General features: G+C 41.8%; 1 protein-coding gene across 4 annotated transcripts in view; it reads left to right on the top strand.

Annotated features, from left to right (window-relative positions):
- The first annotated feature begins 7,551 nt into the window (after nucleotides 1-7,551).
- The window catches only part of COBLL1 (cordon-bleu WH2 repeat protein like 1), a 157,275-nt gene continuing 150,012 nt past the window's right edge, over nucleotides 7,552-14,814 (top strand). The window contains exons 1-2 of one of the 4 annotated variants that reach the window (XM_080669244.1): nucleotides 7,552-7,699; nucleotides 8,351-8,465. In XM_080669244.1, coding sequence (XP_080525370.1) covers nucleotides 7,690-7,699; nucleotides 8,351-8,465 — 125 coding nt within the window. In that variant the 5' untranslated portion in view covers nucleotides 7,552-7,689. Of the gene's footprint in view, nucleotides 7,700-8,195; nucleotides 8,466-14,814 lie in introns of those variants that run through there. The other 3 variants (XM_080669245.1, XM_080669246.1, XM_080669247.1) reach the window with 3 other exon arrangements.

Below are 14,814 nucleotides of genomic sequence, written 5' to 3' on the forward strand. Positions count from 1 at the left end.
CATTATAGCAGGCATTTACCAAGTACCAAATAGTGTATTTTGTTTGTTTAGGTCTGGATAGTAATTTTTATTATTATATTTTTATTAAATGCAAACAGTGAACGTAAATAAATAACTATAAATAAATAGTAAATGTATAATACTAAATAGTAAATATATAATATGATTATAATAGTACTAAATGTATAAATAAAATTAAATGTATAAATACAATGAAATGTTAAATAAAACAAAATGTATAATACTAATAACATAAAAAGTTACCAGACCCTATAAGTGTTCCCATTCACTGCTCAGCTCTTTTTTTTTTAAATATATTTTATTGATTTTTACAGAGAGGAAGAGAGAGGGATAGAGAGTTAGAAACATCGATGAGAGAGAGACATAGATCAGCTGCCTCCTGCACGCCCCCTACTGGGGATGTGCTCGCAACCCAGGTACATGCCCTTGACCGGAATCGAACCTGGGACCCTTCAGTCCGCAGGCCGACGCTCTATCCACTGAGCCAAACCGGTTATGGCTGCTCAGCTCTTTTTGTTTTGTTTTTTTAAAACGTTTTTATTGATTTTTAGAGGGAGAGGGGGAGAGAGAGAGAGAGAGAGAGAGAGAGAGAGAGAGAGAGAGAGAGAGAGGTGAGAGAAAGAAACATCCATGGGTTCCTGGACATGTGCTCTGATCTGGAATCAAACCAGTGAATATGGGATAAGCCCAACCGAGCACAGAAGTTAGGGCTAGCTGTTGTTTTAAGAGCTTCCCAATCTTATACATTTACTTATGAAGACAAATAATATGACAAAAATGAACTGCATTTTGATGTATTTTAAGAAATGATTTATCCAGTTATCCTTTCTGAAAGGATTTCAAAATATATAGTTGATTTTGAATCTATTTTAAGAATTAAGGGTCTTTAAGTTATTTGCATATTATACTTTTCTTATAAAACAGTATTTTTGGATAATGCCATCCTATACAATAAAGAGGCAATATGCAAATTAACTGTCACTCCAACACACAAGATGGCCATCCCCATGTGGACACAAGATGGCAGCCACAAGATGGCCAGCAGGAGAGGGCAGTTGGGAGGGAGTTGGGGGTGACCAGGCCTGTGGGGGAGGGCAGTTAGGGGTGACCAGGCCAGCAAGGGAGGGCAGTTAGGGGTGACTGGGCCTGCAGGGGAGGGCATCTGGGGGCAACCAGGCCTGTAGGGGAGGGCAGTTAGGGGCAATTGGGCCAGCAGGGGAGCAGTTAGGCATCAATCAGGCTGGCAGGGGAGTGATTAGGGGGTGATCCGACTGGCAGGCAGAAGCGGTTAGGGCAGGGGTGGGCAAACTTTTTGACTCGAGGGCCACAATGGGTTCTTAAACTGGACCGGAGGGCCGGAACAAAAGCATGGATGGAGTGTTTGTGTGAACTAATATAAATTCAAAGTAAAGGAGCGGAGGGGAGAGCAAGAGAACCCTTCGCTCTTTCGGCTCCACGGGCCGGATAGAACAGCCAAACGGGCCGGATCCGGCCCGCAGGCCGTAGTTTGCCCACGGCTGGGTTAGGGGCAATCAGGAAGGCAGGCAGGCGAGCAGTTGGGAGCCACCAGTCCTGGATGGTGAGGGGGATGTCCGATTGCCCGTTTAAATGGGCAGTCAGACATCCCTCGAGGGGTCCCCGATTGGAGAGGGTGCAGGCTGGGCTGAGGGACACACACCCCGGTGCACAAATTTCATGCACCGGTCCTCTAGTTAATTATAATAATCTTAATCCAATATTAAAATAACTGAAGATAATGATATATTCCTTAAGTAATTTAAAAATAGTTCATGATACCTGGCTGGTTTTCCTCAGTGGTTGAGTGTCGACTTATGAACAAGGAGGTTCCATTCCTGTGAGGGCACATGCCTGGGTTGTGGGTTCATCCCCAGTAGGGGGTATGCAGGAAGCAGTTGATCAATGATCCTCTCTTATCATTGATGTTTCTATTTCCCGCCCCATCTCCCTTCCATGCTGAAATCAATATATATATTTTATAATATACATATATTATAAAATAATTATTGGTATTAAGGTAAGCTAATTGTCTACTAAGAATGTGCAGATTTCACCCTAACTGGTTTGGCTCAGTGGATACAGTGTAGGTCTGCAGACTGAAGGGTCCTGGGTTGATTCCAGTCAAGGGCATATACCTTGATTGAAGGCTCCTCCCTGGCCCAGGGATGTTTCTCTCTTCCACTCTCTCTAAAATTCAATGGAAAAAATATCCTCAGGTGAGAATTAAAAACAAAACAAAAAAGAATGTGCAGACTTCAGCACTACTCTTCCACTATGTGTGTCCTCGGGGTAATCCCATAATAAATTTGAGCTGCATTCCTTAAAATAAGAATAATTATGCCTTCACTTTGACTTATAAGCATGTCACAAGAATTTTAATTACATCTTTGAAATATATGGAGTTCTAACCACCTTACTAGTAAATATAACAAATACCAAACATATTATTACTATAACATTAGTAAGAGATTTTCTCTTTCTTTATGGCTTGCCAGAAGGCACCAGGTTTGTAGTTTGCATCCTTAATAAAATCTATTTTATTGAACTTCAAGATATTTTATTTTTGATCATGTTTTTTTTCATATTCCTAAGGAATACTTTTATAAAAGTAAGTCACAATTTGGAGTTAGCTACAACTACTACTCTTGCTAAATAACACAGCTTTTAAAAACAAAGATTATTAGATTTGGAGGGTATCTAAAACATTGGTCCAACTTCCCCCTCAGGGCAGGTATCATCTCTATAACTTTCTTGATACATTGACTTCTAACCCCAACTTGACCTTTTCCCAGGGCCTACTTTCACAGATCAAAAGGAGGGAAAACATTAATAAATGCATTTGTAATGAATAATGCCATGTATAACTTTCTTACAGAGACTAAACAAATAGAATGTCATTTGTCGATAATCTTGAAAACTTACATAAAATAATTAAATTAGATATTTATGTGGGGAAAAAATTTACTCAAAGATAAATGGGGAAGCCTTTGGTGACCAACTCAAGGGCCCCTGCCTCCGTTTCCAGAAAGGCCCCAAAGCAAGACACCGATCTGTCTCCCTCTCTGGAACTGAGAATGGTTAATATACTAGCACTTCAGCGGTAAAGTATTGGATTTGTTTCAGTTACACACAAAAGTGAATACAGGTAGCTGTGGTAATAAAAATATAAAATAAGCGACAACAATCTACAACATCCAGTTTAGATCAGAATAAAGCTATAGGATGATTATAAAGGATTCTAATTCTTATTTTTCTTAGCTAAGATTTTTTAAATTACTCTAATTTTGAGAAAATATGCCTTGAGGAACAGCTGCTATTCAGTTCTGGCTAACGGTGATGACCAATTGAGCTACTCATGTTTTAGCAAAAATCAAAAAAAGAAGCTGATTTTTTAAATGTGAGCACTTTTCAGATTCTGAGAAAATAAAGTAATTCAGAGATTGGTAACTAGAGTCAATAGATTCAAAGGTTTCCATTTTAAGTGATGAGACTGTTTTTAGTTTCTGATGAAATGATGGGTATGAAATATGGCTTTTTTTCTAAAACATGCTACCATAGGACTTTATCTCTTGGAGTGATCTGTAAACACTAAATTGTTCTGATTCTATTCCTGCATCAGCACATAGTTAGCTACATGCCCTTTAAAAAAATTATCCTCTGTAAGTAAGGTTGCCAGATAAAATACAGCATGCCCAGTTAAATTTGAATTTCAGATAGACAACAAATCATTTTTAGTATAATTAAACATTACATGGTACATACCTATGCTAAAAAAGTATTCATTGTTTATCTGAAGTTCAAATTTAACTGGGTATGATATAGTTTTATTTACTAAATCTGACAATCCTATTTACACTTTTCAGTTTTCTAATACATGGAATGGATAGTTTGAGCAGACAACCTCCAAAGTGTTTCTCAGAGATAACATTGTATGATACATATCTGTTACAGTTAGACTTTTTTATAGAGTACAATTGTTATATGTATTCATAATTCAAACCTTGCAACATAGAATATCATACTAATTTATCACCTTCTTACTGATGAAGAAACTAAAAATTACAAAATTATTTTCCAAATTTTTCTTCAAATATGGGATTATAATTTCCCACAAATAAAACTATGATCAATGACTCACTTCACGGAATTGATTTAACTTTGAAAGATACATTAATGCTGAAATAACTAGGCAATTTATTGTTTTTTGCTAGATTCATATAGCCAACTTCAATTGAAACACATAATTCACTAATGGAAGAATTGTATTCCGAAACTACCGTTAACATGTTCAACCAACTTCTTAAATTCTTCAACTTCCTGTGACATTGTTTAAAAAGGTGAGATATTTCAGAAAAATTGGAAGGAAACTCTTGGGTGTTGAAATAGTGTTAGCAATAGCTCAGCTTGTTCTATAGTACTGAGATTGCAAAATTTATAACCTGCTTAAGAATCATGCCTGGAGCTATGAGGCAATACTTAACCCAAATCAAAGTATGTTGAGAGGAAAGTAGCCTTATGCTTGCCAGATGTAAAACCATGTTTTAGAACAGTGGTCGGCAAACTGCGGCTCGCGAGCCACATGTGGCTCGCGAGCCGCGGTTTGCCACTCGGTTGACTAATGAGTTTGCTGACCACTGTTTTATAACATCCTATATAATAAAACCCTAATATGCAAATCTACCGAACAGAACAACTGATCGCTATGATGCGTACTGACCACCAGGGGGCAGACGCTCAACACAGGAGCTGCCCCCTGGTGGTTAGTGTGCTCCCAGAGGGGGAGCACTGCTCAGCCAGAATCCGGGCTCACGGCTGGCGAACGCACTGGCGATGACGGGAGCCTCTCCTGCCTCTGTGGCATGCTAAGGACCCCTTGGGGGATGTCTGCCTGCTGGCTTAGCCAGGAGTGGGCCTAAGCTGGCAGGTGAACATCCCCCAAGGGGTCCCAGACTGCAAGAGAGCGCAGGCTGGGCTGAGGGACCACCTCCCCTGCCCTCCCCCCTGTCCCCAGTGCACAAATGTCGTGCACCGGGTCTCTAGTTACAAATAAAAGGTCACTGATTGTCATAAATAGTTCCTATGGAGTCAGGGAATTCAGAGGTTAAAACCGATATGGTTGTGCTGTAGTTCCCCCTTATCCACAGGGAATACATTCCACAATTCCCAGTGAATGCCTGAAACTGAAGATAGAACCAAACTCTATATAGACTATTTTTTCCTATACAGACTTAACCCTTTCACTTAAAGGAAGCACTTTACTGGTTTTCTTTGGCATATACGAATTGCCAGCACTTCTCTTTTACGGAACTTGAAGATATTTTTCTCTTATGCTTTGGGGCCATTATTAAGTAAAATAAGGGTTACTTGAACACAACCACTGCCATATTCTGACCAAGATGGCTACAACATGGCTATAGGATGGGGAGCTTATACAGCGTGGAGACACTGGTCAAGGGGATGATTCATGTCTGAGTGAGATGGAGCTGGATTCTGGAGATTACATCACACTACTCATAATGGTAGTTAATTTAAACTGTTGTTTATTTTTAGAATTTTTCCATTTAACATTTTCTAGTTGCCATTGGCCATGGGTAACTGGAACCACACAGCACAACCTTGGATACGGGGGGAATACTGTGTACATAAGGTAAGCTAAGCAATAATGGGCAACAGCCACTCCAGTATTTTAGTAGCTTAATCCGACACAAGTTTATTTCTTGCTCATGTAGATTCTGTTGTAGGTCCTGGTACTCTCCTGGGCAGTTGTGCAGGGTAATAATTTAGCATTCCAGGATCCTTCAGTTCTATGCCGTCTCCTTCTTAAGATGCACTTCCATGATTGCTGCAGCCAGGGAAAAGAGCATAGAATCAAGCACTGACCCTTAAGTGATTCCACGAGGACATAAAACATTTCACGTCTGCTCACATTATCTACAAAAACAAGTTACATCGCTAAACCTAATTTCAGTGGGGTGAGGAGTGTAAACCTCCCCTATGCATAAAACCAGAAAGAGGACAGGAAAAATTGGTGAGCACTGAAAATGCCTTCAGTAGTATGATATGTTAGGAAAGTGTATTATTTTTCAGATTAAACTAATACAGTCAACAATATTACTAGCATGTCACAAATCAAGGTTGAAACCAATTAAAGTTTAATCTTGATCTTGTGATTGAAAGTTACAGACTTTAAGTAGTTTCACTGTTACTCAATGTTTGCATTATTGTCTGTGCAAGCAAGTAGTCATTTAGAGTCATAAATGATTCATGAAATTGTTTAACCTGAGTTGTTTAAAAGACTAAACGCTAGGTACATTGAAATGAACTGATTTGATTAATATTAGGTAAAATATTAAAACACAACTTTTTTTCTCCATGGTTCTAATATTGTAATCTAAACAAACCACATTTTATGTAAAGATACACTGAAAGGAATATATTCTGCATAGGAAGGAATAATTACTGACTGACCATAATAGACAAATGGCATATTACTTGTTATTTAATATGTTACTTAGTTCCAGCCATTTTTTTTTTTTTTGGTTGCTACTATAATGAATAACTAAAGGAGCATTTCGTCCAGGAGCATTTAGTCTAGCATTGATTCTAAATATTAATTTAATTTTTCCCACCTACCAAATGTTATCCCGGAGTTAAATGGTTACCACAGATTTGTTACTTGATGCTAATACCACATTAGAGGCCTCTGATAGGATACTCTTTCACCTAACCTCTCTATAGCAATTTGTTTAAATGTTTATTTTTAAACTGTAGTTTAAAGTGAATTCCTTAGTTAATTTCACATTATTTTTTAAAAGTAAGTTTTTGGACCCATCAAAAATGGCTTGCACAATACAATAGACACTTATGATAATATAAAGATATGCAAATGTACCTGTTTGTCAGGTGTAAAGAGTCACCTAAAGAGCATCCACGTGGGAACTAAACCTTACAAACAAGCGCGCAGCTGCGTCTGTGGTCCCTTTATTCCTCACTTCCAAGAGGTGAATAAGATTTATCATTTGATTCTTAACTTATAGATTGTCCTCAGATATCCTATTGTCCAGTCCTCATGCCATAGCTGTTACAGGCGAAAAGAAAGTAATAAAGTAAGAAAGATGCCTCTGAAGATAGGGCAAGCTTAATTCTGCCACCATTAGATAGATCACAGTGTCACAGGTATGTTTTTAACAGGATAGCAATCTTAGAGGTCAGGTTGAAACAACAACAAAAATAACACCCTGGACGTGGAAGATCAGACATCAGGGAGGGCTAGCTGCAGGCCCTGTTCTGTGAGTTTACGAATTTCTGCAGTCGCAGGGATCCTCCCCTGGGGTCCTCACAGGGCAGGTACAGTCCCTGCCTCCCTACCTGTCCGCCCAGGGCGTGCCGAGTTTTCTCAGGCGACGCCCTAGCGGTGGGAATGGGAACACCCCGCTTGGCAGCTTCCTTTCCATTCGCCTTTCCCAGCCGGACCCCAAAGCCCCAAAAACCCTGGGAGAAGGAAGTTCCAATTCTGTCCCCGTCCAATCCCGCCCCGTTTCTCGCTCCGGCTCGCTGCCTCTCTCGCTCTGATGCCACGGAGCCTCGCCGCCACTTCTGGGTGGCCGTCCGGCGGAGGTGGCGGCGAGCTCCCGGGCTCTGGGCAGGGACATGGGGCAGGGTGAGTGAGCTGGTTTGGGGAGAGGTTCCGCGGCGCCCAGCGAGCGCCCGGCCACCCGCCCGCGGGGCTGGGGGAGGCTCTGCCCCGGCCCGGCCCGCGCTGGCTGAGCCTCGGGGAAGCTGCGGCTTTCTCCTCCTTCAAGTCCTGGCTTGAGCGTCGAACTGCAAGCGCACGGCCCAGGGAAGGGAAGAGTGGGGCAGGGAGCCACGGGAGAGAATAGGCGAGCCACTGTCTCCTTCTGAACAGAAAGTAGGAGCCCTGGATGGGAATGAGAAAAACACCCTCCCAACTTTTCTCCGTCCCTGGGCGTTTAGTTTGTCCGCCCGGGGGTGCGCTGCAGGCGTGGCGGCGAGCCCGCGCGCCTTGCCCCTTGCCCCGCTCCTCCTCCTTCCAGCCTGTGCTGCTCTCCCTCCCCGAGAGGCGCCAAATGGCTCCCTAGTCAACCCAGGGGCGGGGGCTGCAGCACCTCCTCCCGCCGCCGCGGCTCCAGGCGCCCGCGGGCTGGGAGCCGGGCCCGCAGGTGGAAGCGCACTCCGGAGGCGGGCCGGCCGGGGTAGGGGCGGCTCGGGCGGGCTCCTGACGCGCGGCCAGCCTCACTCAGGCCTGGGAAGGCGCGCGTCCCGCCCTGACCGCTGGCCTCTCCCCCTCCAGCAGTGACGCGCCGCCTGGGAGCGGGAGCCCGCGCAGCGGTCCGCAGGGTGATGGACGGCCGAGCCCCGAGCGCGCAGGACGCCCCGGCGGTGCCGACACCGCCCGCCCCAGCCGGGTAAGCCGGGTGCCGCGCCGCCCACGGCGGGGAGGGCGAGGGCAGAGGGGCTCCGCGCGTTCACCTGGCTGGCGACTCGCTGCTGTGCCAGCGGCCTGACTCTGGCCAACACGCACGCGGCCGAGGAGGCTGCTTCCTCCGGCCTCCTCGGAGGCCGCCCGGGGTGGGGGCCCTGATAGTTTTTCATTGCTTTCCTACTGGGGCTGCTCGGAGCTGCTGAAGAGCAGCTGAATGCCAGGGACGGGGCGAGGAGTCCGGGAGCAAAAATGGTAACAAAGGGCCCCTTGTTGGGGCTCTGGGAGAGCGGCGGGCGATACCTGTAACTGAGCTCCTGGGAAGGAGGAAAAAGTTTCCTTGCACGAGAGCTGAGGCCCGGGCAGGTGAGCAATGTCAAGGTGACTAAGGAAGGGGCTCTCTGCGAGCGGTTGGAGGGCCACCGGATGGTGTGCCAGCTGTCAGCCCGCTTGACAGTTCCGGGACCGGGCGGGGTGCGCGCCTCTGATTGGGGGTGTGTGTGCCTGTGACCAATTACTGGTGCCAAAGCCTAGCGCGGAGTCAGACTGCAAACAACCATACTTTTCTTTGTATCCTCACGTGTTTGAGGAGAGATTGGAGGTGAAGGGGCTGTCACATGGTGAGTTAATATTAAGTGAGGCATGTCTTCCTGCCAGATATGCTAATATCACCTTGCTAAGCGTTTGGGTAAACAGTAACGAGAACAGGTAGTTCCGCAAGAGATGGGGGGAACCTGAAAATAACCTTCGTCTTGGTAAACAGTGAAGGCTTGTCGCGGGTGCTGGTTGAGCTTCTGAAGTGGGGGACACCCCTCTGATGCAGTGTAACTTTTTCCTACAAGTGTTCCCCCAACTCAGATTCTTTGCTGATACTCTGAACGCAGAAATGCCCTAAAAAGAATAGAAACATCCCAGGAAAGAAACATTAAGGAAAAATCGACTTTGTAACCTGTGAATGAGAGTGTGCAATTTTCCTGATTTAAGAGTAGAGAAGTCATTTTTTCCCTGGAGCATGACAGACGTTTCCGTAGAAGCAAGTCACAGCATGTTTATTCATCAGAGACCATTCGAGCATTGGCAGTTGTCTAGAGGAAACATGGGAAAGTCTCAAAGCAACATGACTAATAGAAAATATATTTAGCATAATGCTTACGTAGTGCATGAATTAATTCTTTCATTTTGTTCCAAAGAATTATCTTCCCTTTTCAAGTAGCGGTACTACTGTTGACTTCCATTTCTGTCCTTTCACCATTTTTTTCCCGTTGTTTAGATATTATCATATATTCTTCCATATATTCTCACATTAGGATCTATGGGTAAAGAAATACATTGATAGAAAGATAATAATAATCATAGCATGAGCCTCTCAATGGAGCTGCAGAGTTATATAAATTGAAGGTGAGACATATTTCAGGAATACTGAGATGTAGTAAGGAACCATGAAATAAGATATAATTAAATCGGTGGATTTGAAAATGGATAGGTTAAAGTACTTAAAAAAGAACTCAGCATATGCACTTACACAAAATATACTTATGGGTGTTCAGAAATCAGTTAATACTTTTGAGTAAAATAGGTGAGATCAGATGGGTCTGAGATGAAGGAATGGTAAGAATTTTCTAGTGATAAGCCTGGCTATTGTTAAGATACTTCAGATTTTACTTTTGAGCATTTAAAGGTTTAATTAATAAGTTATTTGTTTAGAAGAATACACAAAACTTTTATCTAATTTATCAAATATGAAGAAAATACTTTTAAGGAATTTTTCCCTCTCCTCTCCAAATTTAAAGAGGGACATCTGGAATAATGCTTCAATATATCTAAAAGCACCCTACTGTATCATTTTACCTTATATTTTTCTATTCAGAAAAGTTATCAGTATCTGAAAAGTATTAACAAAAAAGTACTTCTCTATTTTGCCTTCTTTTACTTATCTATCTTGTCCCGTGGTGTATCCCAAGTGCCAATTACATGGTATTTATTGAACATTCAGTATTTAGTATTGCTTTTGTTGTTTTCTTAAAAACCTAAGACATTAAAAAGGTTTTTAACTGTGAAAAATAATATCCTAGGCATAGGTATTTGGGAAGTGGCAGGGAGCAAGCTCAGTCAATATGTTATAATAAATCATTAGGTTTGAGAAGTAAATTCCTTGCTATAAAACTACTTAAATCATGACTCATGACTGTAATAGCCTACAAGGGCTAGTGCTAGTTTAATCCTTAATCTTGTATATTACTGCTCTATAGAATTTCTCTGTAATTTTCCATGCCTTCCATTGTTGTAACAGGTCATTTTTAAAGAAATTTAATGCAACTATATTTTATAAATGACAATCTGAAGCCCAGAGACACTGAGTGACTTTGCAAACGTCTCCTAGCAAATTAGTGGCAATACCAAGAAAAATACAACTAGTTGCCTAGTTCAGTGGCCGGCAGACTCATTAGTCAACAGAGCGGCAAACCGCAGCCGGCTCGCGAGCCGCAGTTTGCCGACCACTGGCCTAGTTCATTGCATTAATTGCTGTTAAATCTTTTTCTAAACACAATATTATACATTTAAATTTCAAAGAGTCACCTTGGGCACCTTAGCTTTAGAGCTACTAGTCCTTGTGTTTTTTACTTGCCCATGTACTAGATATGCTTAAAAATAAAATAAAATAAACCTCTTTGGAATTTAAATGTCAACATGTAGTTGACCTTGCTTTGAGGAACCTTAATGTTTCTTTTTGTTTGTTTGTTTTTTAATACCCGAGAAGTGAGGATATTTTTTTCCATTGATTTTAGAGAGAGTGGAATGGAGTGGGGAGAGGGACAAAGAGAGAGGAGAGAGAGAGAGAGAAAAACACCTATATGACAGGTTGCCTCCCAGGAGCCTGGACCAAGGGCAGGGATTTGACCTGCAACCCAGGTAAGTGCCCTTGACCAGAAATTGAACCTGAGACCCTCCAGTGCACAGTTGCACAGACTCATGCTCTAACCATTGAGCACCACCAGCTAGGGCAAGGAACCTTAATGTTTTGATTCTGAAACAAATTTTCAAGAATGGTCAGTGGGAAAAAAAGTGTACCACTTTATAATTTTTCAGCTTTGGACCTAGGGCAGTGGTCGGCAAACTGCGGCTCGCGAGCCACATGCGGCTCGTGAGCCGCGGTTTGGTGCTCTGTTGACTAATGAGTTTGCCAACCACTGACCTAGGGAGTTAATTGAAGGTGGTGGATATAAACATTAAGGAGTGATTTAGCAGCAGCTGTTTCTTTAGCTTTTATGTGGATACTAGTGGCCCGGTGCATGAAATTCGTGCACATTAAAAGGGGATTAACTGCCCTAACCGGTTTGGCTCAGTGGATAGAGCGTCGGCCTGTGGACTCAAGGGTCCCGGGTTCGATTCTGGTCAAGGGCATGTACCTTGGTTGCGGGCACATCCCCAGTGGGAGGTGTGCAGGAGGCAGCTGATCGATGTTTCTCTCTCATCGATGTTTCTAACTCTCTATCCCTCTCCTTTCTTCTCTGTAAAAAATCAATAAAATATAAAAAAAAAAAGGGGGATTAACTAGTGGAAATATTTTAATATTGCTATTTGCCCTTTCTCTATAACAGAAGTGTCAGAGATGAAATAAAATTAGTAAAATGTATATGAAAATCTTCCACCTGTCAGAGTATGGGACGTGCTGCGGGACCCAGAGACAAGTCCCTGCCTACTCATGGTGCCTCAAAATCGCATGAGACCCAGACCTAGCCAGACCCACACCCTTTGGGCAAGATCTAGACCCGGCCAGCCCCACTCTTGTCAAGCCCTGCCAGGTGGGGGGTGCAGCCTGAGATCCCCTGTCAATACCCGCCGGGGGGGGGGGGGGTGCAGCCTCAGATCCCTGCTGATTGTTCGTTAAGGCTTGTTAGGGGAACTTGGCCTCCGCTGTGGGCATAGCTATCGTGTGTTACGGAAACTCCGCCTCTGCTGTGGGCGCCGCCATCTTTGTGATGGCATGATGGTCAATTTTCATATTCCATCTTTATTAGATAGGGTATTACTGGTTCTAAAATTCACTGATTATGTAAACTAAGTTCTTGGTAGCTAACATTTATTGACTACTTAGAATTGAATGCCTTAGCTGAGGTTTCAACATGAGAATTATCTGGGGACCTTTAATACTAATACCCATGCTCTCACAATCCTATCTATTCTGGTTTTAGCTGGCCTGGGATAAGGGCATGGAGAGGTTTTAAATGCTGCTCAGGTGATTCTAATATGCAAATACCTCTGAGGATCTTTGGTGAAGTAGATATCAACAGGCGTGATGGAGATGAAGCTATGGAAGGAAATGGAGACTGCTGGTAATCATTTTTGGGAACTCAAGATAACAAATTTCAGCTTTATTTTGCCTTTTAAAATTAAAGATGCGTTGAGGTGCCTTATAGTATTATTGTTTTTAAAAAATTTGCTACTTCGTTTTGAGGAAGTATATTAACTCTGTGTTTCAATTGTGGAAACTGAGGCTCTAATTGCTTAAGCTACTCAAGGCCACACAACTCGAAGGGATGAAAGAGTAATAGAAACAAGTTCTGATCCCCAAGCCTATGCTCTTCGTCACCAGGCCTGTTGTCACCAGTATTTCTGCTACCATGGGTTATACTGAATTGCTAAAGAATATTTGTATTGCCTGGCCCGTGTGGCTTAGTGGGTGAGCAACAACCTGTGAACCAGCAGGTGACGATTCAATTCCTGGTCAGGGCACATGCCCAGGTTTCCGACTTGATCCTCGGTAGGAGGCATGCAGGAGGCAGCCCATCAATGATCCTCTCTTATCATTATTGTTTCTATCTCTCTCTCCCTCTCTCTTCCTCTCTAAAATAAATAAAAATAACCCTAGCCCGTTTGGCTCAGTGCATAGAGAGTAGGCTGGTGGACCAAAGGGTCCCAGGTTCCATTCTGATCAAGGGTACGTACCTTGGTTGCAGGCTCATCCCCGGCCTGCAGCAGGCAACCAATCAATGTGTTTCTCTCACATGGATGTTTCTCCTTGTCTTTCCCTCTCTCTTCCACTCTTCCTAGAAAAAAAAAAAAAAAAAAAAAAAATCAATGGTAAAATATCTTCAGGTGATGATTAACAAAAATAAATAAAATAAAATAAATAAAAATATAGTTTTAAGAAAGAATATTTTAACTTAAAGTGGTTTTATGAATGCCTTGTCTTAATTTTTTTTAAAATCATGTTTATATTTTATTTATTTAAAAACTCCTAAAAATTCTAATGCAAAAGAAGCCCAGTGCTCAGCATTTGAAAAGAACTTAAATATTTGGTTTATGTCTTCAGAATCATGTTTAACATTTTCATGTGCTTGGGATGATTTAATTTAACTCAGTAAACTGACAGTCTTCTTTTGTCATATGACAATCTGTACATATTTTTGCCACAAGGCAACTATTAAAGTCATTTGCAGTGTAATTTCAAAAGTAGGATTTTTGATTGCCAAATAAGAAAAGTGAAAATGTTTATTAAGACAGTGCTAAACTTTTTCTGTAAAGTCTAATTTCCTCTGAATGCGTTAGAGGGTACCTTACTTTATTATTGAAATGCCAGGCTTATTTATATAATAATAAATGACAAGCTTCATGTTATTGAGACTACTGCTTTTATTTAATTAATTAGTCATAACTTGTGAGCCCTTATTTTATGTAAAACTTGTTTTTCTAGGTACTGGTAGATTGATTTCTGATATTAAGGGCTGTACTAAAATTATCTGTAACTATGCAGGGAGAAAAAAGGAACATAATGTATGTATAGAAACGGTACTGTGATGCTAACTTTAAAACATTATATTTAGAATGTAATAGCCTAAGTTGCTGGTCAGCAAACTATAGCCCAGCAAATTGTGCCAAAATGGGTCCTCTATATGTATTTTTTTCTTTTCTTCAAATTTTTAAAAAATGTGGTAAAATACATATTACATAAAATTTACTATCTTAAACATTTTTAAATCTACAGTACAGTGGTACTAAGTACAGTCATATTATTGTGAAATCATCACCACCATTTATCTCCAGAACTCTTTTCATCTTGTAAAACTAAAACTCTATATCTATTAAACAAAACTCCCATTTTCCTCTTCCACCAACCCTGGAAATCATCATTCTAACTTTGTTTCTATGATTTTGACCATGCTAGGTACCTCATATAAATGGAATCAAGCAGATTTTGTCTTTTTTGTGATTGGCTTATTTCACTTAGCATAGTCCTCAAGATGCATCCATGTTGTATCATATATCAAAATTTCCTTCCTTGTTAAGGCTGAATAATAGTATCCCATTGTATGTATATATCACATTTTTGCTTA

Source organism: Plecotus auritus (genome assembly GCF_963455305.1).
Source record: "Plecotus auritus genome assembly, chromosome: 5".
Lineage (NCBI taxonomy): Eukaryota > Metazoa > Chordata > Mammalia > Chiroptera > Vespertilionidae > Plecotus > Plecotus auritus.